General features: G+C 39.1%; 1 protein-coding gene across 1 annotated transcript; it reads left to right on the top strand.

The window, feature by feature from the left end:
* The first annotated feature begins 2,425 nt into the window (after positions 1 to 2,425).
* On the top strand, positions 2,426 to 20,357 carry LOC117987784 (multiple inositol polyphosphate phosphatase 1-like). Its single transcript, XM_034974840.2, has 10 exons — positions 2,426 to 2,536; positions 3,686 to 3,855; positions 15,207 to 15,352; positions 16,550 to 16,726; positions 17,189 to 17,308; positions 17,639 to 17,737; positions 18,473 to 18,601; positions 19,047 to 19,197; positions 19,348 to 19,546; positions 20,104 to 20,357. The coding sequence occupies exons 2-10, from the start codon at positions 3,693 to 3,695 to the stop codon at positions 20,339 to 20,341; spliced, it is 1,422 nt and encodes a 473-aa protein (XP_034830731.1). The 5' UTR covers positions 2,426 to 2,536; positions 3,686 to 3,692; the 3' UTR covers positions 20,342 to 20,357.
* The last annotated feature ends 353 nt before the right edge of the window (positions 20,358 to 20,710 follow it).

The following is a 20,710-nucleotide window of genomic DNA, read 5'->3' as shown; positions in this document are numbered from 1 at the left end:
CAAAACTTTTCTAAGTTTACTTAACTATGTACCTCCTTATAGTATGTTAATTACTTAGATAAAGCTGTTTGCAATTCCTTGGTGATACTGGCAGGTAACACGTGTAACTGCCCCGTTAAATTTGAACCTTTTCCCGGCAGGATTTGAACCTTTTTTTTAACGCTGGGAAATGCGTTTACGCATCCCCCCTCCTGGAAGCCAGCCAACCAACTGGAGGGAAGGTATGTGGGACTCGCCGGCCGGGAGGCAACCGCGGGGTGATTACGTAAAACGTTGCAGTAGCGACAGCAACGCCACAGCAGTAGCAATGCGACAGTTCATTTGGTGTCTCTCTTCTTCTTCCTCTTATTTTGATTTGTGGCTGTTGCTGTCTCTCTCTAGCCGGACTTTTGACAGCAATGATCGCGAGATTTACGCCTGTCGCGAAATACGTAATCACCCCGCTACCCACCCACTAAAACCCAGCGGCGCGGCGCTCCAGCGCGTCGCCTGGCGAGTTTATAGATACGAGTATATATTATGTAGTATATGGATTGCTTCACACCACACAATATTACTTTGTCCCTGGGAACATGATGTCATCCCGCAGGTAATCGCTAAAACGGTTAATTTGTCATCATTTCGTAATTACAGGAAATTTTAAGCGAGAGGAAAATTCTTAAAACGTTTTTAATACATTTTTGTCAACCTCATCATCACAGAGACTATCCATCAGCTCACTAAGTGTCTACTACGCAAGGGTCTTCTTTCAGAACATTATGGAGAACTTTCATCTCAGGCATGCAGGTTTCCTCGAGATTTTTTCCTTCACCGTTAAAGCAAGTAGATAATGTTTACTATAAGCTCACAATACATAATCCCTAGTGTAAGACGTAGGTATCTATTCAAAGTTAACGTTAACTTTGCATAAATCAGCCAAAATTGTATGGAGATGCCATTTTTAGGGAAAAGGGTGCCAATGGGACCCTATTAATAAGCCTCCGCTGCCCGTACTCTGTCCGTCCGTCTGTCTGTCAACGGGCTGGATCTCGTGAAGGTAGAGTTGAAAGTTTCACAGAAATATGTATTTCTATTGCCGCTACGCTATAACAACAAATAATAAAAAAATTAAATGGCTGCCATAAAAATAAAAAAATGAAAGTTTTATTTCTTGTACAACTGCACGTACACGGTACGGTGCGCTGCGGTGCGGTGCGGTGCGCTACGGTGCGGTGCGCTGCGCTGCGGTGCAGTGTCCGTCTGCCCATCTATGTGTCGACCCCTCCCCCCCTTTATTTTCAAAACGAAATGAAAAACGTAGGTAACCAAAAACATCGCCATAAATTGTAAGTTTCTTTTAACAACGATTTTATGGAACTACAGAACTGATTTTGAAAATTCTTTCACCAGTAGAAAGCTACATTATTCCTGCACTATATTTTGTTTTCAAAAAAATGGAGATCCCTACGAAAATTGTAATAAGCTACCCGTGCGAAGCCGGGGCGGGTTGCTACATAAAGTAGTTACCTACCTATATAGGTACGAACCTACCTAGGTAGAGTTTATTCTTTATGCGAGTTCCTTGAAGTTAGTCCTCCTTGATTGAAGTTTTCTATAAAGTTTTCATCCTACCTGCATTTTCTTAAAACGGCTCTCTCAAATACATTAATTCCTGACAGCATCTTTTTCCGATTGTTGCGTCCTACACTCCCACCGTAATTACGTGTACCGTATTTCATTCATTACGATGGCTACTCGCGATGTCAATTCATTTTTTTGTGAACTTATGTAGCACACGACTGTGCGTACAGCCTAAGATATTTAAATGTTTATTAGCAAAGCGACGAACGTTAAAAGCGGCTAATTGTCTAATTTGTGAAGAACCCGTTCACAATTCTAACTTACAGTTGTATTGTACCTAACTACAGTCTGCTGAGAAACGAGTGAAGTTACGAGGTGCTGTACGAAACTTAGTTGTACTCCAAAAACTTAATGAGTTAACTTATATTTTAAATTCGCTTTACGTGAAGGAAAACATCGTAAAAATATGTAGATACTACAGTTTACAACATATACTGATAGCGCGCGATGGCTGTAGGTAACTATATCGATTGTGAACTGGCAATGGCAACCGCGTAGGTACTAATTATCTCAATTTTAAAAACTTAACAGGATTACTAGATAAGTACATAAATATAATGAACTTTGACACTGCAAAGTACCTAGTTTGAAATCAGCATAGTTTGAAATCATCACGAGATGTAGGACATGTTGCTATTTCACAGTCGATATACTTATTCAAAAAATCCTTTATTTAGCAGAGCCTGGTACATGTTGTCTGACTTGTAGATCGCAGATAACATTACATTTTATTAAAATGTTCTCAATAGCCGCTCTACCTGTTATGACTCTATAGCAAAACCAAAGCCTGTTTCATTTTCCTTGCGGCCTGCGGGCAAGTCAGTTCATCCGCTCTATTGCATCTAGCACGCCGCGTTTTCCGCGCTAACCACAGAGTAAAAACTCCATCATAAATTACTGTGTTCCCGCGAAAAAGGTATTTTTGGCGTCAATTTTACTTTTTTTTGTATGACTGTGAAGTTCAGTGTTATTTGTGTTTTCATTTATGGTTTTACCTAGGTAAAGAAGTTCATGTTTAGTTTAGGCGCCGGCGTGACGCATTTTGTTTTGGTAATTTATGGAGGTCGCGAGAAAACATGCTTAGTACACTACAATTTTCTTTTATTTTGCTAAAGTAGATAATTATGCTAGCCCACAGAAATTGTTCTAAGTTTTAAGAATAAACAAGAATAACTTTCATAGTTAGTAGGTACATAGGTACAAAAAAACCGGTCAAGTGCGAGTGAGACCCACTGAGGGTTCTACAATTGTATTTTATCGACATTTTGTACGATAGATTAAAAACTATTATGTATAAAAATAAATAAAAATCTGTTTAAGAATGTAAAGGTAAAGCCCTTTCATATGATACCCCACTTGATATCCTAGTCATCTTACTTTGAATGTCAAAAATAGCAATATTTGTTCGAAATACATTTTAATTTTTTTCTTCTGATGTAATCACAAATTCACGGTTTTCAGATTTTTTCCCCTAATGCCAGCTATAAGACCCACCTTCCTGCCAAATTTCATGATTCTAGGTCAACGGGAAGTACCCTGTAGGTTTCTTGACAGACAGACGGACAGACAGACAGACAACATAGTGGTCCTATAAGGGTTCCGTTTTTCCTTTTGAGGCACGGAACCCTAAAATGCGACTCAGTTAATTATAAAAGTACCTACCTACCTACCTACCTTACAAAACTTATGTAGGTACCTACGTGTGAAGAGGTTACCTATAGTTAGGTAGGTAATCAAACTAAACTTCATTTTTACCTTCTTTATCTTTTCTCATCAACCGTGCAGAGTGCAGACTTATAATAAATCAACCTTTTTTTGGCACCTACGTCTACGAGCGTGATAAAATCAAATAAAGTTTTAGATCTAGCTTATTCTGAATTTCTGACATCGTGTTCATTCACCAAACAAATTATTTTTTTCACTATTCCATTAATTTTATTAAAATATTTATGTACCTAGTTCAACCGTCAGAATCAACAAAAACAGAATTCTTCAAGATACTTACGTAAATACCTACCGTAATTTAAAAAGATACCTAAGTACTTCAAAAAATTAATTTTCACAGCGTAAAAATGCGGTTAGCATTGCTCTTCGCACTGTGCCTTGCGATAGTGAACGGGCAGGAAGAGAGTTGCAGGTCTGCGGATGAAGACCCCTACCTACTCTTTGGCACGAAGACCGCTTACACCTTCGCGAACAAAGGCATCCCTGTGAACAGAGCTCATGATGTTCCGGGTAAGTTAGTTTTTTAAAAATGGAATTTCGCAAGTTCACTGTGCTTTCTCACACGACAGAGAATAGTGCGCTAACTAAACTATCAAAGTCAAAGTCAAATGATTTATTCAAAATAGGTAGGTAATAAATTAAAATTACTCTTTTTGATGGTCTGGTTTGTAAGATATAGTGGTGATAATTATTACGCAAACTTAAAACTAAAGCTACGAGGGTTCCAAATGCACCCAGGTATGAGAAGAGCCCACAACAAACTCAGCCGGATCAAACTGATGTTAAGCAAACGGGCAAGCGGGTCACCTGACGTTAAGTAATTACCGCCGCCAATGAATATTTGCAACACCAGAGGAACCGCCAAGGCGGTTGTCAGCTTTTCACGAATTTGTTCATTCGTCCCTTGAATAACCCCATGTTGAAATCTAGTGGGAATATCGACGAAGGGAGTTGGTTCCATAGTTTGCATGTGCGTGAAAAAAAAGATTGGCACAATTCGGGCGGCCGAAGTGCAGCAGGCACCCAGGTAGTATAAGAATAGGTGACATTGCTTACGGTGGCGTGCGGTGCGGTTAAAGAAAAAAGAGAAGGGAATTAGGTAAAAACAACTCCTCAGAACACTCCGCAGTTATTAAGGCGATACAACAGAGCTTGCATCTCACGGCGCTCTAGGCTTTCCAACGTGCTGGTTAGTTAATTGATAAATCTATGTCACATCGTTTTTTCCAGCCACAAATTGCATAATATTATAGGAACGCGATGCGACGGAAACTGCACAACATGGAAGCAGGCTAACTTGGAAAGGGTCTTGGCAGTTTTTATTAAACCCATGCCCTTTCGGTATCAATGCATCGTACCAGAACGCTAAATCGCTTGGCGGCACGGCTTTGCCGGTAGGGTGGTAACTAGCCACGGCCGAAGTCTCCCACCGAAAAAATCTAGTTAATCAAAAAATAGTTTACCTCATCAGCAATTTATCAGATTAATTGTATTATTAACGAAATCTTGGAGCGCCTCCAAGGCGTGACGCAACGAATGAGGAGATAGGTACGCTAATAGACGATTTTATAGTTCCCATTATCCGAGCCATGCTCATGGGCACCGTGACAAAAATAAACCAAAGGTGTGGAAAGGAAGCGCAAGACTAAACAAATCATTTATACCAATATACCTTAAGCGGTGATAGCCTATATAGTCTAGTGGTTAAGACCTCGGGCTCCTATTCGGGCAATCTAGGGTACTATCCCGGGCACGCGCTTATAACTTTTAGAATTTATTATGGTTTTAAACAATTACCTAAATATTTTAATATAGATAACAGGTACATACCACGATTAATTTGAAGTTTTCATTTGTCGATATTTCAACCCAATTGCACGGGTCGTGGTCACGACGGGACTGCGGTGCTGCGAGAGATGTAGTTCGAGCTGTCATGGGCAGAGCGAACTACCCTTTTTCTTGTTCTTTTCGCTGGAACTTCACTGGAGCTTCGCTGGAATATGTCGTTAAACCACGAAATAAGCTTAAAATCATTAATTACCTAAAATATATCACTTACATCAACGGTAAAAGAAACATCGCGAGGAAACCTGCATGCCTGAGAGTTTCTTCATAATGTTCTCAAAGGCGTGTCAGTCTGCCAATCTGCACTCGGTCAAGTTGGTCTATTCTCATTTTTGTGCTCAGGAGTGGGCCAGTGGCCATAATTTGAGATGGTAATGATGATCAATAAAATTATTAGTACACCCATAAGACCTTGCGCTTGCTTCGCTCGCGGTTATAGATAGCTACAGCTGCCTGTTTTTATTTTTTAGCGGACTTACCCTAACTTTTAAGAGGTCGTTACAGGTGAACTTTTTTTCACTTACATATTACATACGAGCTAAATAGTGAATTATCGTTAATTATTTAACTCGTTAAATATTAAAAAAATACATGAATATATTATAGTTATAAAATAAACCTTGGACCTGAATTAATGTTTATGATGGTGCAAACCTCACTAAAATCTAATCAAGAGTTTTCCGTTTTTAGGCCACTTTTTAACCGACTTCAAAAAAAGGAGGAGGTTCTCAATTCGTCGGAATCTTTTTTTTTTATACACGTGCACGTGCTAAGTAAATGGAAACGTGATATTCACAACACCCTCTTCCCCCTTCGTGATCAATCGTGACATTGTTCTGAATTCTGACCCCATTCTCTTCGTAATTATGTTCGAGCATCACGTAATAGGATAGGACGCGCGACGCCTTGGTCGTTCTTTTTTTTTAAAAAGAATATTAGCCATATTAAATGACTAATATTCCCCTTTCCTCTCCAACTAAGCGTCAAGCTTGTACTAGGAGTAGGGTACGACAATAGTGCAACGGGCGGGGTTCGCACCGTTGACCTTTCGGTTTTCAGTTCATTCCTTTACCCGTTGAGCTATTGAGGCTGATTATAGGTACGTATACTTTTTATAAAAAAAATAGGTTTACGGTACATCTACACTTATATTGTTCTGTTCTGTGCCACATCACAGGGATGATACAACCTTGAACGAACTGCATGTGAATATAATAGACTTGTAATTGACTAAAGCGGAAGTAGGTACCTAGTACCTACCTACCTATTATGTATTTTGTCATGATACCTACTTGGTGTAGGCAACTAAATGCGAAAGTGTGTCTGTCTGTCAGCTAGCTTTTCACGGGTCAACGGTTTAACCGATTTTGATGAAATTTGGTACAGAGGTAGCTTACATCCCGGGAAAGGGCAAAATCAAAGAGTTCCCACAGGATTTAAAAAACCTTAAATCCACGCGGACGAAGTCGTGGGCATCAGCTAGTGCTTAATAAATATGAACTTTTGGCTATTTGTATAGCAAATCTTAGGTCTATCAAATTTATGAATTTAAAAAAATGTTTATAGTTAACCTTGTTCCGGTCTAGTGCGAGTCGGACTCGCACGTGAAGGGTTCCTTACCATTAGTTGTCGTATTATAGTGGCAATAGATACATATATACATACTCTGTGAATATTTCACCTCTACCTATTACGGTTCATGAGATACAGCTCGCTGACGGACAGGCGAACGGCCAGCGGAGGCTTAGTAATAAAAAGTCACACCTAGATGCGTGGAAAAGAATCACATAGAAACGTGTGTTTTATTGTGTGACAAAAAAACCGGCCAAGTGCGAGTCAGGCTCGCGCAATGAGGGTTCCGTACTACAGTCGTATTTTTTCGGCATTTTGCATGATAATTCAAAAACTATGATGCATAAAAATAAATAAAAAACTGGTTTAGAATGTACAGGTGAAGACCATTCATATGATACCCCACTTGATATAGTTATCTCACTTCGAAAGTTGAAAATACTAATTATTAGTTCATGACCACAATTTAATTTTTTTTGTGTGATCTAACCCTAAATTCACGGTTTTCAGATTTTTCCCCAAATGTCAGATATAAGATCTACCTACCTGCCAAATTTCATGAATCTAGGTCAACGGGAAGTACCCTGTAGGTTTCTTGACTGACAGACAGACAGACAGACAACAAAGTGATCCTATAAGGGTTCCGTTTTTCCTTTTGAGGTACGGAACCCTAAAATTATCTGAGTTTTTGCCAAATTAATCAAAAGTCTGAATTACCTATAGTAGTGATTGCGTGCCACTCCCTCTTGCACTCCTCTTAGATTACCAGTAGGTATTAGATAGGTATCTAATTAACCTTAAGAAGGTTCATACATAAATATACCTGACGTACCTGAGTTGTATGACGTCATGCAACAGTAGACTCTTTGTCCCTTTAATTTGATCTATTGAATTTGCTAATTTTTGGTTAATGGTAACCTTGAAACCGGTTTTAAGTAGGTAGGTAATCAAAATAACAACCATATAACCTTGAAAAGGTCAAATAACTCGTGGTAGATAGAAATAGGTACTAGGGCTACCTACCTATAGAAGTCGGGGCAACTTACCTACTTACTAGGTACTCCAAAACCGGTCAAGTGCGAGACAAACTCGCACACGAAGGATTCCGTATCATAATGCAAGAAATACTTGACACTCTTTAATTTCTTTTTGTGATGTAACCATAAATTCACAGTTTTCAGGTTTTCCTCTTTACTTGTGCTGTAATGTAAGATATTGCTTTTCTAGATCAACGGGAAGTACACTTATAAGTTTTGATCTCCTTGTAAGGTCCGGGGTCTTGATAGGCAGACAGACAACGAAGTAATCCTACAATGGTTCCTTTTTCCCTGGAGATACGGATCCATAAAAAACAACAAGAATAGAGTATATACTAACCTCTAGCTTATCTAGATCCGTGCATGCGTAAATACTAACCTTCAAGTTAGAGGTGTGATAGCCTAGTGGTTAGGACGTCCGCCTTCTAATCGGAGGTCGGGGGTTCGATCCCCGGGCACACACCTCTAACTTTTCGGAGTTATGTGCGTTTCAAGTAATTAAATATCACTTCCTTTAACGGTGAAGGAAAACATCGTGAGGAAACCTGCATGCCAGAGAGTTCTCCATAATGTTCTCAAAGGTATGTGAAGTCTACCAATCCGCACATGGCCAGCGTGGTAGACTATGGCCAAAACCCTTCTCACTCTGAGAGGAGACCCCGTGCTCTGTAGTGAGCCGGCGATGGGTTGATCATGATGATGATGAAGTTAGAGGTTGTATGGTGGATATACTTGCCAACGGCATGTCCCCAAGCGTGGCTTATCAATCGTATCACAGATCCGTTCCATGTCACTAATGCCAGGTATAGGGGGTAGACCTAGGCAGGTGGACGCAAGCCAAGGGTGCGACCAAGTCAGTCCTATCTTAGATCTAAATCTATTCACCCCGTACACTAAAGGCTAAAGGTTACATTATAAAGCCTTGTAACTCTAGTGGCTATCTTACTCGGCTGCTGATTATGAGATCCGGGGTTCGAGACCCGTGTCGGACGTAAAATCCTACTAATAATGTGTACGGGAGCGGTGTACAGGCTCGACCGTAGCAAAGGGAGATCTCCCACCGAGCGGTTGGTTGTGCTCGGTAGCGCCAGCTGGGCCGACGGTTGTATCTTGAAATTTCTATATTATATAGTCCAGATTGCAGAACACTCTGTTAGTGCGAGTACTGTCGGCGGTACATTTGTTCGGGACTACGTCATCGATTGAACAGCGCCATCTAGTTTATATTGTGGCAACCGCCACAAATGGATTTTCTTTTAGACATTCTCATAGCACGTGAAGTTGATCCTGCGCCTGATCTTTCTCCAGTCGTGTCGAATTGCCGTCAGATTCCATAAAAATGGAATAGAGATGTGCACCTGCTTTTGCTCACTCATGTTTGCTCCCATTAGGTGTCTGAGCGAGCCAGGTGGGCGTTTGTGCACTCATCCGTATTCGTTTTCGTAAAAATATGATTCGTAGTGGCTGTCATATAAAATGTGCGTTCGCTTGTGCACTAATATGGTTGGTATTTATACGGATCCGTCAAAATACAATTGCGTAATTGTATGTAATTGAAATGAGCAGAGTGAAGTACCTATATAATTGTGTAGTACCTACGTTTTGTATGACGGCCATTTTGAATCGTTTTTTTACGAAAACGAAAACAAATATAGTAGTAATAGTCTCCTGCGAATTTGGCTAGTATACGCTGAGATTTGCGAAATTCGGTCTGCTTATAGTAGGTAAGTAGGTACCTACCTGATACATGAGCGCGGTAGCAATACTATACCAGTGGCGTGCATAGGGTTTAAAGCCAGGGTAAGCAGTAGTTAGGTAAGCCCGTAAAAGAATAATGAGAATTGAGCAATTTCAACCGAGTTAACTATTTCTTGGTTAAGCAGCGCTTTTATGCCTCTATGAGTTGCACGCCACTGTACTATACTAATGATACCCGCGCAACCGCTAGTCTGTCGAGGGAGGAACACAGGTTCTAGTGGGTGCCAGTCCCACATAACACCTCCGTTTCCCCTGACGGAGGGGTATGCGCCAGGCATTTCCTTTGTAAAAAAAGGTACCTGATACATACCACTATGAAAAAGTGACTATAAGCTATTAGCTAAGCTCCTGGTGAATCATTACCAACATAGAACGTCATGTATTTATTGTTATTGAGCGTTATGCGAAGCGTACCTATATAGAATTGTAACAATGCCGATATTATCATGGTTCAATACAATCTTACATATTATGTTTTGAAGATTTTCCATATTTACGTAAGTATGGAAACAACATGTTATGAATTTAAATCTAAATATATAAAAGAAAACGGTGACTGACTGCCTGCCTGACTGATCAATCAACGCACAAAAGCTCAATCTAGTGGACGGATCGGGCTGAAATTTGGCATGCAGGTAGCTAATATGACGAAGGCATCCACTAAGAAAGGATTTTTGAAAATTCAATCCCTAAGGGGATGAAATAAGGGGTTTGAGTTTTTTTTGTAGTCCACGCGGACAAAGGCGCGGGAATAAGCTAGTTTTCTAATAAATAAACATTGAGCTATGACATTGCTCACAATACTCAAATCATCATCATCATCATGATCAACACATCGCCGGGCTCACTACAGAGCACGGGTCTCTTCTTCGAGTGAGAAGGGTTTTGGCCATAGTCTACCACGCTGGCCATGTGCGGAAATTAAGCCATGCTATGTTACCGAGGTGCACCGGTCCGAATACTGCTCTACCCCTCGGACTTATCCAAAAGGGACCAGCAGCACCCAGGCACACTGGGAGGTTGCCTGACTGGCACCCCATATGCGTGTCACTTAACACAACCAACTCACGATTCAGACTCAGTGCAATATTATATCTAGTGTAGGTATACGTACGTACCTATACTGAATAATTTATTCAGTTACAAGTTCAAGGATGGAAATCTCCGAGGCTTAAGTCTGTACGGAATTTTCCTTATAATGAGTAAGCATAAGTTTAAGTTAACAAAGTAACTATAAGTACTTACGACTTAAATAAAACAACTTTACAACGCTTTTTGGGTTCATTTTTAGGGTTCCGTACCTCAAAAGGAAAAACGGAACCCTTATATGATCACTTTGTTGTCTGTCTGTCTGTCTGTCAAGAAACCTACAAGCTACTTCCCGTTGACCTAGAATCATGAAACTTGGCAGGTAGGTAGGTCTTCTAGCAGACATTCGGGGAAAAATCTGAAAACCATGAATTTGTGGTTACATCACATAAAAAAAATTAAATTGTCGTCATGAACTAATAATTATTATTTTCAATTTTCGAAATAAGATAACTATATCAAGTGGGGTATCATAATAAGAAAGGTCTTTACATGTGCATACCTAAAACAGATTTTTATTTTTATTTTATGCGATTTAACGTTCCGGTACGATGCCGTGTACAAACCAAAGGGGCATGGATTAAATTTTTTTTTTTTTTTTTTAAATTACCAACATAGAGAATGTTTATCAATCCAATTTAGACACAGCAAAAAACCACGAAGGTTTAAAAAGTGTGTCATTCCGTCTACTTCTTAATACATAATAATAATAATAGTGTTTCTATAAACAATATAAATTGTTTATAGAAACTCTCATTACATTACATTTCATACAAAAATGGGGATCATTACAATTTGTTAATATAATAGGATTTTAGCTTATATTTTAAATTAAATCTAGTTAGTTCATTTCTAAATTTATTATCTAAAGTATTTATTAAATAAAAACTGCCATACAGGTTAACCCGTTTCCATCTTACACTGCATCATCAATTTACCTACCACCAGTTGAGATTGCAGTCAAAGGCTGTATTGTATCTGAATAAATAAATAAAAAAACAGTTTGTAAGTACTAGATATACGCGTAATTTCCTTCATTTCCCCAACGGATATTAAGTACAAGAATAGGGACACGAAACGCAAATAGACAGCGCTCATAAAATTTTATATCGAACGCTGCACGCAGTGCCCACCTTCTGACACATAAATTACCGTTTATGATTCTAGAACCTTCCATGAGATTTACTTGTACTAGGTACCTACCTACCATTAATTATTAATCACTCTTTATAGACCATATTTAGTCTTCCTCTAAATTAATGGTATTCCTACTAATGTAGTAGGTAGGTACCTATTGTTTCAATTTGATAACTCAACTAAGTTAGCCTTTGTAGTACCTACTTAAAGTACCTACGCGGCAGAAAATAATGTACATTTCGGCTTTGTAGAGCGTTGTCTCTGTCACTCATATACCTAGGTATGAGCCTATATGACGTTGATAGTGGATTTGAGATCACATTTTTGAAAGTAATAATAATAACACAACCTTAAAAAAACTAATCTTATAACCGTTTACCATAATATACTAAAAGTAAAGTACAGTAAGACAGGCCAGTGGGGTGATTCGCTAACTCAGTGTCTAACGGTGAATGATAGCCACCGAGCAGGTTTGACATTGGTTGGGTGTACATTGTTGTTTCACTGAGTGACATTTAAATAATTTTTCGTAGAAAACCTTCAATGGATTAAAAACAAATGTCAAATGAGCTAGGTGGCTATCATTCAGTGTTAGACACTGAGTTAGCGAATCACCCTGCTGATTAGTCAGCATATGCACCATAATATGGTAATGGTTCAGTCAGACCCACCTGTTAGTAAACTGAATGTCAAATGGAACTAGCCCGTAGAATCTACATGAGTAGATTCGTGTGCCCGTACCAGGGATGTGCACCATTTACGCATGGTTGTTGCTAAAGTAAGGAGTATCTACCTACGTGTACATTTTTAGCCCAATCTGCCCCCCAATTGTGTAAGAATAACCATTTCATGGCTATCGCAATCGTCAAGAAATTCTGCCCTTTGATTGGTTGATTCGCTGTTTACATTTTTTCACAGCCAATCAAAGGGCAGAATTCTTGACGATTGCGATAGCCATGAAATGGTTATTCTTACACAATTGGGGGGCTGTTTATCACATCAATAGCCTGGAAATATGTCAAAATTTACATCTGTCTGTGTATTCAGCTGTTCCGTTAGAACTGAACTTGTTATCGATATGTAGTAGGTACCATTGCCCAAGTAGGTAGGTACCTATTACTCGTACCTACCATAGCCTATGTAGGTATATAGTCCGCGCAGGTTAAAATGACAATCGGTGTATGAGGCGGGGTGACGGCCCGCACACCAGGACATCACCCGCGCTCGCCCGCACCAAGATAGCGCGGGGGATGTGCGGGTGTGCGGGGCTTTCCCTTCCCGATTGCTATCTCGACCTCTCGCATACCTACTATACCTAGGTACTTAACTACATATGGTGTCAAAAACTTTTTCAACCCAATTCTGAAAGAATTCAAGTTTTGCGAGGTTTTAGGTTTTTCAAAATAAAAGGAATCCTTTGATTCTCCGGAATAATAAGGTTACCCGTCTACGTCTCCAGGATGCAAGGTTCTCTATGAGTTCTCTGTACCAAATAGGTACTTGATACTGGTGACGTTTTACCTGGGAATTCGACAAGTTCTTGCGGGATTTTTGAAAACTCTAAATCCACGCGGATAAAGTTGCGGACACCATTCTAGTAGTGTAGTATACTTAGGTATGGAGTATTAGACTATTATTAATCCTAGGACAGACATAGGTCAGCTAACACTTGTCTTTATTGACCTACATCACTACACATGAGCAGGCACGGGCAGATAGGTAGAGCTATGCAGAGATACACTACATTTACATAGGCATTTCATCCCTTCTCATTATCTGACGCGCTCGATAAATATTTTTGGTTCTATTTTCTTTTTTTCTTTTTTTTTTTTTAATGTAGGTATAGACTCTCGCTTGGCTGCAATTAGACGTGGGAAGTGATAATGCAGCCAAAGAGCTCCTCCGACATCTACACATTAGTGATAATATCGCACAGTGACTCACACACAACTGCCTTTACCACCTTAGCGTTTCCCAAACTTTTTACCGTTTAGCCCAAACTCTTTTACAATAACCACGTTTTAAAAATTCCATGTCAAACTACGTTATTTTTTTCACATTAAGTAATCATAGTAATTCGTTTAAATATTAGACTAATCGTAATAAAAACTAATCAAAATTAGGTTTCTAACCTCTAACTTAAAAAAGGTGTGCAAAAATTAGGACTAGTTTTAAGTACGTAAGGGGAGGGTCGGAAGTCAGATAATGATAATAAAGTTCACGGTAAATGGCGATGATGAATATTTATTAGCAGGGCGACAAGGCCAGGCCGTTTGCAGTTAACGCCAAATTATGGCTAATTCCCAGGAATTCGTTACAATTATACTATGGTGGAAAACAAAATTAATTAGGTCAAGGTACCAACATTAACTAATGGGATGGGTAGGTAATTTATTGTTTGTACATACACGGATGTCCTGAACGCGACACGACAAGGCATAAATTTTACACAAAGTAGGTAAGTATGGGGCTTTCCGCAGGTTTTTCTATAAGTAGGTAGTTGGTTCTTTAATGACTTGTCACACGATAGTAAAATTATAATAAAGATTGCATGTTAATTTGCTATAAGTACATACCTATAAGTAGGTAGCTATATTAATGCCTCAAAATAATCAAAACAGTTTTAAAGTTTCTCATATAAATAATATTTTCGCATTTTTTTCTAATAAAGCCGCTAAACAGATATTCGAAAAAAATGCTATATTTTTAGACTAGTAATATGAATAGTTCGCAAAAGGACCTATTGATACATCACAAAATCTATTGATTTTAAGTTTTAACATATTTACCTATAAGAGCTTCATTTAGTAACGATTGTATCGAATATGTAGGAGCTTATATTAAATTCTCACTTTCATGGCTTTAAACGGATGAATTGTGTGTAGACTGGAAACTACGATAAGAATATAAGTCCGAGGGATGAGCCATTGGGATTAAAGACTTAGCGTCTACTGAAATTTGAGGTGTAGGTATACTGAGCTTATCTTCTGACCACTTCTGACTTTGACATAAAACTTCCTCAGAAGGGCTGGCTAATTTTTTGCGCAACGGATTAGCCTGGTTGTCCAGCGCGGAAATGCAGCCAGTATTCTTGGCACCATTCCACCATGGATTTGAATAGTAATTAGATAAGGCTAGCTTTAACTTTTATTGTAATTTGTATTTTCATTTATTATTATTATCATCATGATATTTATAGGTATAAGTCCCGCAAATTGCTGTTGCTATTGGAACCATGTCTCATTAACATCGAAATGACATCATTTTGATGTCAGCCGAAATAAAAATATACCATCAGCTCGAAACTTCAGTCTAGTGGTGACGTCACTAAAATGGCGGCCACGCGTATTAGCAATTTGCGGGACTTGTAGTACCCGCACAAGTACAAACAGTATTATGATAGGTATGTATTTTTGGTTACAGGTTGTCAACCACTCGCAATATGGATGGTCAACCGGCACGGCTCCCACAACCCAGAGGCGGACGAGTTCCCAGGGTTGCAGAAACTGGTCGTTCTTAAAAATAACATCATCATCAATTATAGAAATGGCAACTTTAGAAACACCAATGTAAGTACCTAGCACAATTAAATTCTTTTGACTTTTTGTTCTTTTTTAAACTTTTTGTCTGGTAAATATTCCATTTTTTTTTCAATTAACGGTAGGTATAATCAGTAGCATGCAGGTCATAGAGGCATGAAAGCATAGCTTAGCTTAGCTTAGCTCAATGCATATTTTTGATTATAACTTGCCAGTAAACAGGTACCTACCAAACTAATGCCTACCCTGGCCTCAAACCCTGTGCTCGCCACTGGGTATAATATATGCTTACAACACAGGCAAAGTAATCAAAAGCTATAGAGTTAAGGCTCTGTACTTAATATATAAATAGAAAGAATTTTTATCCAAATAAAATTTACATATTTTTGAATCGTCAAAAAATCTGCCACTGGTTCGGAATGCCTTTCCTACCGAGAAGAACCAGCAAGAAACTCGGTATACTTTTTTTAATAGAGATAGCGAGCAAATGAACAGGCGGGTCACCTGATGTTAAGTGATTACCACCGCCCATGAACATTTGCAGCACCAGAGGAACTGACGATGCGTAGTCGCTCTTTCAGGAATTTGTTGGTCCTTGGCATGGTAGGTAGTTTACTAAAGTATGCCCTGTTCAAACGGCTTGCTATAAGAGTTACTTTAGTCAGTTAGTTTTAATACATAATAATATAAACAGGAACCCCGACATGTTAATTCTTTCGTCATCTTGCTCTTACATCAACTGTGAACCTACGACCTGAATTCCATGGTACATTTTTCTTATTAGCACTTTTGCAATAGTCAAATAAGTTCCTACCTAAAAGCAGCATCCATACCAACATTACTATATAAGATGTTGTTATGCGTATTACATAACCGGTTTACTACTTATGGAATCTCACGTCTGATTAGTAAATAATATATTACGTATGCCACGCGAACACCACCTATACCTATTGAAGTACGATAAATTACCGTTGAAACACTTAAACGGATGTTCCTTATGGCTTTATTAATAGTCAATTCTTTCAATTCTTGTTTGTTAGCTATAGAATGTAAGTATAGTTAATTGTATTGATACAGCATATTTAAATGCATTTTTATTGCACTTATCGATCGAATATTTTTTTTGTAAATTTTTTGGTAGTTTATTATCACTTAATAATCAAATTAAGAAACTCTTCAAAAAAGGGTAAAATACCCTATTCTCATTACATTTCTTGTCAACAGCTTCGCATGTGTATGTCAGACGTGAACCTGCTAGAGCGATGGGAGTGGAACCCTCGACTAAACATTTCGTTCGCCGGAGACCTGACCAGCGATGGCTATATCGCCAGTCAGCAGCTCGCGCAGGCTTGGAAGCAAAGGTTTCCTGGACTATTGACTGATAACGTTCACGATTATCTGGTAAGTAGGATGGCTTTTATACAGGGTGTAACCAGAACGCTGGCAAAAACGAAGACAGATGATAGTACGTACTGGTGATTAGGTACTGATATGATAGGTACCACAAAAAAACGAGAAACAAAATATTAAAACAACCTATGATTTTGTAAAAGTTTGCGATATATTGCAAGTAAAACATCTGACTGACGCTAGAGGTCAACAGACGTTTTGTATGTAGGCCGCTCAGAGTCAATGCCGCGTCGTAAGTGGGGCATTGACCCGAGTTTTACACGCTATACATTGCAGGTTTCGTAATCCGTGAGAATACCAGCGATTATCTACTACATATGTCATACTAAGCTCCCATACAAAACAAAAAGGAACGTATTTTCACGGAGTGCGTAACTGCCGTTAGGGTCTGAACACAAAAGTTCCAGTCCATAATATATTATGTAATTAACCTATTCCGTTACTTTATTCCAGTTCAAATACGTGAACGATCAGCGATCAAGCACAACGTTCCGGGCCTTTACAGAAGGCCTGTTCAGAGCTCAAGCGGATAACATCGACATTTCAAAAGAAAGCGATGAGAAATTACTACGGGTAACGCATTCAGAACAATAATAATATTGTCTTTTAGGTTACGATTAAAAGATCAAATGAGAATTCGGTGACATTTTTAAAAATATGGGGTAAGGTACCCTTGCAAACAGTGGCGTGCAGCTCATAGAGGCATAAACGCACTGCTTACCCTCATTGTAATAAATCAATACTTATTTTTCATTATAACTGGCTTGAACTCCTGTGCACGCCACTGCGAAATGCGAAGCCGTTGTGAGTCAGTCAATTCAAGAACTTCAAGATATGTAAAACGAAAATAATAGAATACATACCTACTTAATAAAAACTTAACATTTTTTGTTTGTTTTGCAGCCATACAAATTTTGTCCGTCTTGGAGCGCTGATGTCGAGGAAAATGCTGACACATTATCACAGCTACATATTTTTGAGTCCAAGCAGGAATATAAAGAGGTAAGCTAGTTTGATGAACTTTAGGCAGCTGTCTAACCGCCGACGATAAGCGAGAAACATCAATTGTATGTTTCTTGAGCGAGAAAAATAGTCGATAGCTATAGTCGCTTTCTCGTCGATATGGTGGAAAAACTGTGCAATCATAAACTTTAAATTATTGATAGTCGAAATTAATATATATATATTTTTTTAATTGAAAATATTACAATAAAACTTAAAGCTAGCCTTATCTAATTACTATATAATATAATAATTATTATATTATAATTAATCTAGGTATCTGTCCACTGAATGTTTGCATAAAGACATAGATATACAAAATATTGGGAAAAACCAAATAAAGTTTGTGAAACACTGAACTAAAATTATAATGGATCGGTCCATTATTTTTTTGTTAAAGGTATACGTAGGTATATATGTACCTAACTACATATTATCTAGTATGTAGATTGTAGATATCTACTTACTGAAGATCGTGGTCTGTTTGCATAAAGAAATATTTCTTTGATCTCATTGTTGTTTCCCTTTAAACATCTCTCGTCTCTTGACATCACTTCCGTTATATGTTCATCATCATCATCGCGTGCCTTCTTCAAAACGAAGTTTGGAGGTCATCATGCGAAAAGTTATATGTTATAAAATTGTTTCACAACTTTGGATCAAAACGTGTCTTATTAAGTGAAAGTTTATTATACATGGTATCAAGCTTAATTTTAGTTTAATTCTTCTTTCTAGATGATAAACAACGTCTCTCGTCGTCTCGGCTTCAACTACGACATCGAGCGTGACGTGCTACACAGCCTGTATGACATGTGTCGATACGACAAGGCCTGGGCCGTCACGCAGATCTCGCCTTGGTGTGCCGTGAGTCTATAATGGCCTCTATACAGTCATCACTGGCTCACTGGTCGTCTCGGCTTCAACTACAACGGGACGTGCCACACAGCCTGTATGACATGTGCCGATACGACAAGGCACTTCAACAACAGGGTCGTGACGTAGATCTCGCCTTAGTGTGGCGTGACTCTGTCAGTGGCGTGCTGGTCATAGAGGCACAAACGCACTGATTACCTACTCCAGTTGTACCTAATAATATATCTCAATGCTAATTTTTCATTATGACCTGGCAGCTAGTAATTATAATGATTTCTACCTGAAATCTGAATGCTTACCCTGTCTTCCAACTATTTGCATGCCACTGGCTACTGGTCACTAGGTATTTTTTTTACAGCAAATCATCTTCCCGTTAGTTTTCTTAATTTGTCTTATCAGGTTTTGAGGCTATGAGGATAAAATTTGTTATTTTCAGGCATTTACAAAAGATGACCTGAAACGTTTGGAATACTCCGAAGATTTGCTGACGTATTATAAATACGGCTATGGTTCGCCCAAGAACCAGGAAATCGGATGTACAGGAGTTAAGGACATGATGGATTTCTTCAGGACCCATGTCGACAAAGGTACAATTTTCAGGCTTGTTTTTTTAGATATAAAAATTAGCTAAGTAGTATCTGTTTACAGGCAAAATATCTCAAATGTCCATCAAAATTACATCCATTACTTTCTTACCATGTGTTATAATCAATTAATGGTTCCTTGCTACTCTCTAGAAACTCCCCAACAACCCCGAGCCGTCATCCACTTCACGGAAGCTCAAATGCTGCTGCTTACACTGCAAGCCTTGGGCGCGCGCCGCGACTTAGCACCGCTTACTGGAGACAACTACCACACTGCGGTCGCGCAGAGCCGCAAGTGGAGCTCCTCCGCCATGACGCCCTTCAACGCCAACCTCGCCGCCGTGCTCTACAAGTAAGAGAGCTCTAGAACATTCCAGACCAGTCATTGCTCACGGGTGACAAGTGACAACTACGTGACAGTAGCCTATGTTGTTGGCTAGTCGTTGATTTTCTTATAATGACCCTAAAAAAATCATATTGTATATCTGCGTTGGCTAAAAGTTAGTTTACTTATAATGGCCCTACAAAAAAATCATACAGTTGTATACCTATGTTGGCTTAGCGTTAGTTTCCTTATGAAGGCCCTAGAAAAGAATTTGTTCTACGAATTAATGTTGGCTTTCTTCACAGAGGCCCTATTTTTAGTAATCCCTACATGAGACCTGTGTCCAACAGTGAACGTCTATTGGTTGACGATGATGTAAGACTCAGGAGTTCAGGGGCAGGGAAGGCCATGAGTCTTGCTTAGAGCGGGGCTATTGGGTGAGGGCTCAAGTGAACATAGCGTATGCGTCAGTAATTGGAATAGTTACTATAATTACTATCTATCACATCTAGATGGCGCTGTATGGTTTTGCGTCGCGCTTGTAACGTGATGCGATTACTAAAATTCTTTCATTTTATTTCTAGATGCACACCAAACAGCAACTTCCAGGTCAACGATCCATACCAAGTCCTCTTCCTAGAGAACGAGAGGCCACTTTACTTGGAGGAATGCCGAGTCGGCCTCTGCAGCTGGTCCTTCGTTAAGAACCGCTTCGGGCTTATAGCTGACAACTGCAACCTCAATTTCTGCAATGGAGCTGGCCAAATCAAGATTAGCTTCTTCGGTTTAGCTTTAGCACTGTTGCTTAAAATGCTTTATTAGACTAGATTATAGATATTTTATTTGATGCTCGTATTATGGTTTTAAAGAAGAGTTAAGGTTAAGACACACTACCGTGTTGCGACTTGTGACGTGATCGGAGGACGGAGTCATACATTTCATGGTCCGTTCACATTCAGGACCATTCGTCGGCCAACGGGTTCTTTGATTGGTCGATTCGCGTTAATGTAGAAAGGCACTGTAAAGTACTTTTGTCTCGACAAAGAAAATGGTACTTAGTCTGATGTCTGTAAAACGCACTTTGACACAAGTCACAGTTAAAAAGAGACAGATTTGTCATATGCATAAATCTGTCTCATTTTAACTGTAAATAAAGTCTGAGCAATATCAATGACTATATCGACATTGGCC

This window comes from Maniola hyperantus, chromosome 13, assembly GCF_902806685.2.
Source record: "Maniola hyperantus chromosome 13, iAphHyp1.2, whole genome shotgun sequence".
Lineage (NCBI taxonomy): Eukaryota > Metazoa > Arthropoda > Insecta > Lepidoptera > Nymphalidae > Maniola > Maniola hyperantus.
Note: the sequence above shows the minus strand (reverse complement) of the source record. Positions and strands in the feature narration are given on the sequence as shown.

Excerpts from the sequence above, each read along its gene's own strand:
- LOC117987784 (XM_034974840.2), top strand. The coding sequence starts at position 3,693 with ATGCGGTTAGCATTGCTCTTCGCACTGTGCCTTGCGATAGTGAACGGG. Across the intron at positions 16,727-17,188 it reads ATAACGTTCACGATTATCTG|TTCAAATACGTGAACGATCA; the intron begins GTAAGTAGGATG and ends ACTTTATTCCAG. Across the intron at positions 19,198-19,347 it reads CAGGACCCATGTCGACAAAG|AAACTCCCCAACAACCCCGA; the intron begins GTACAATTTTCA and ends GCTACTCTCTAG.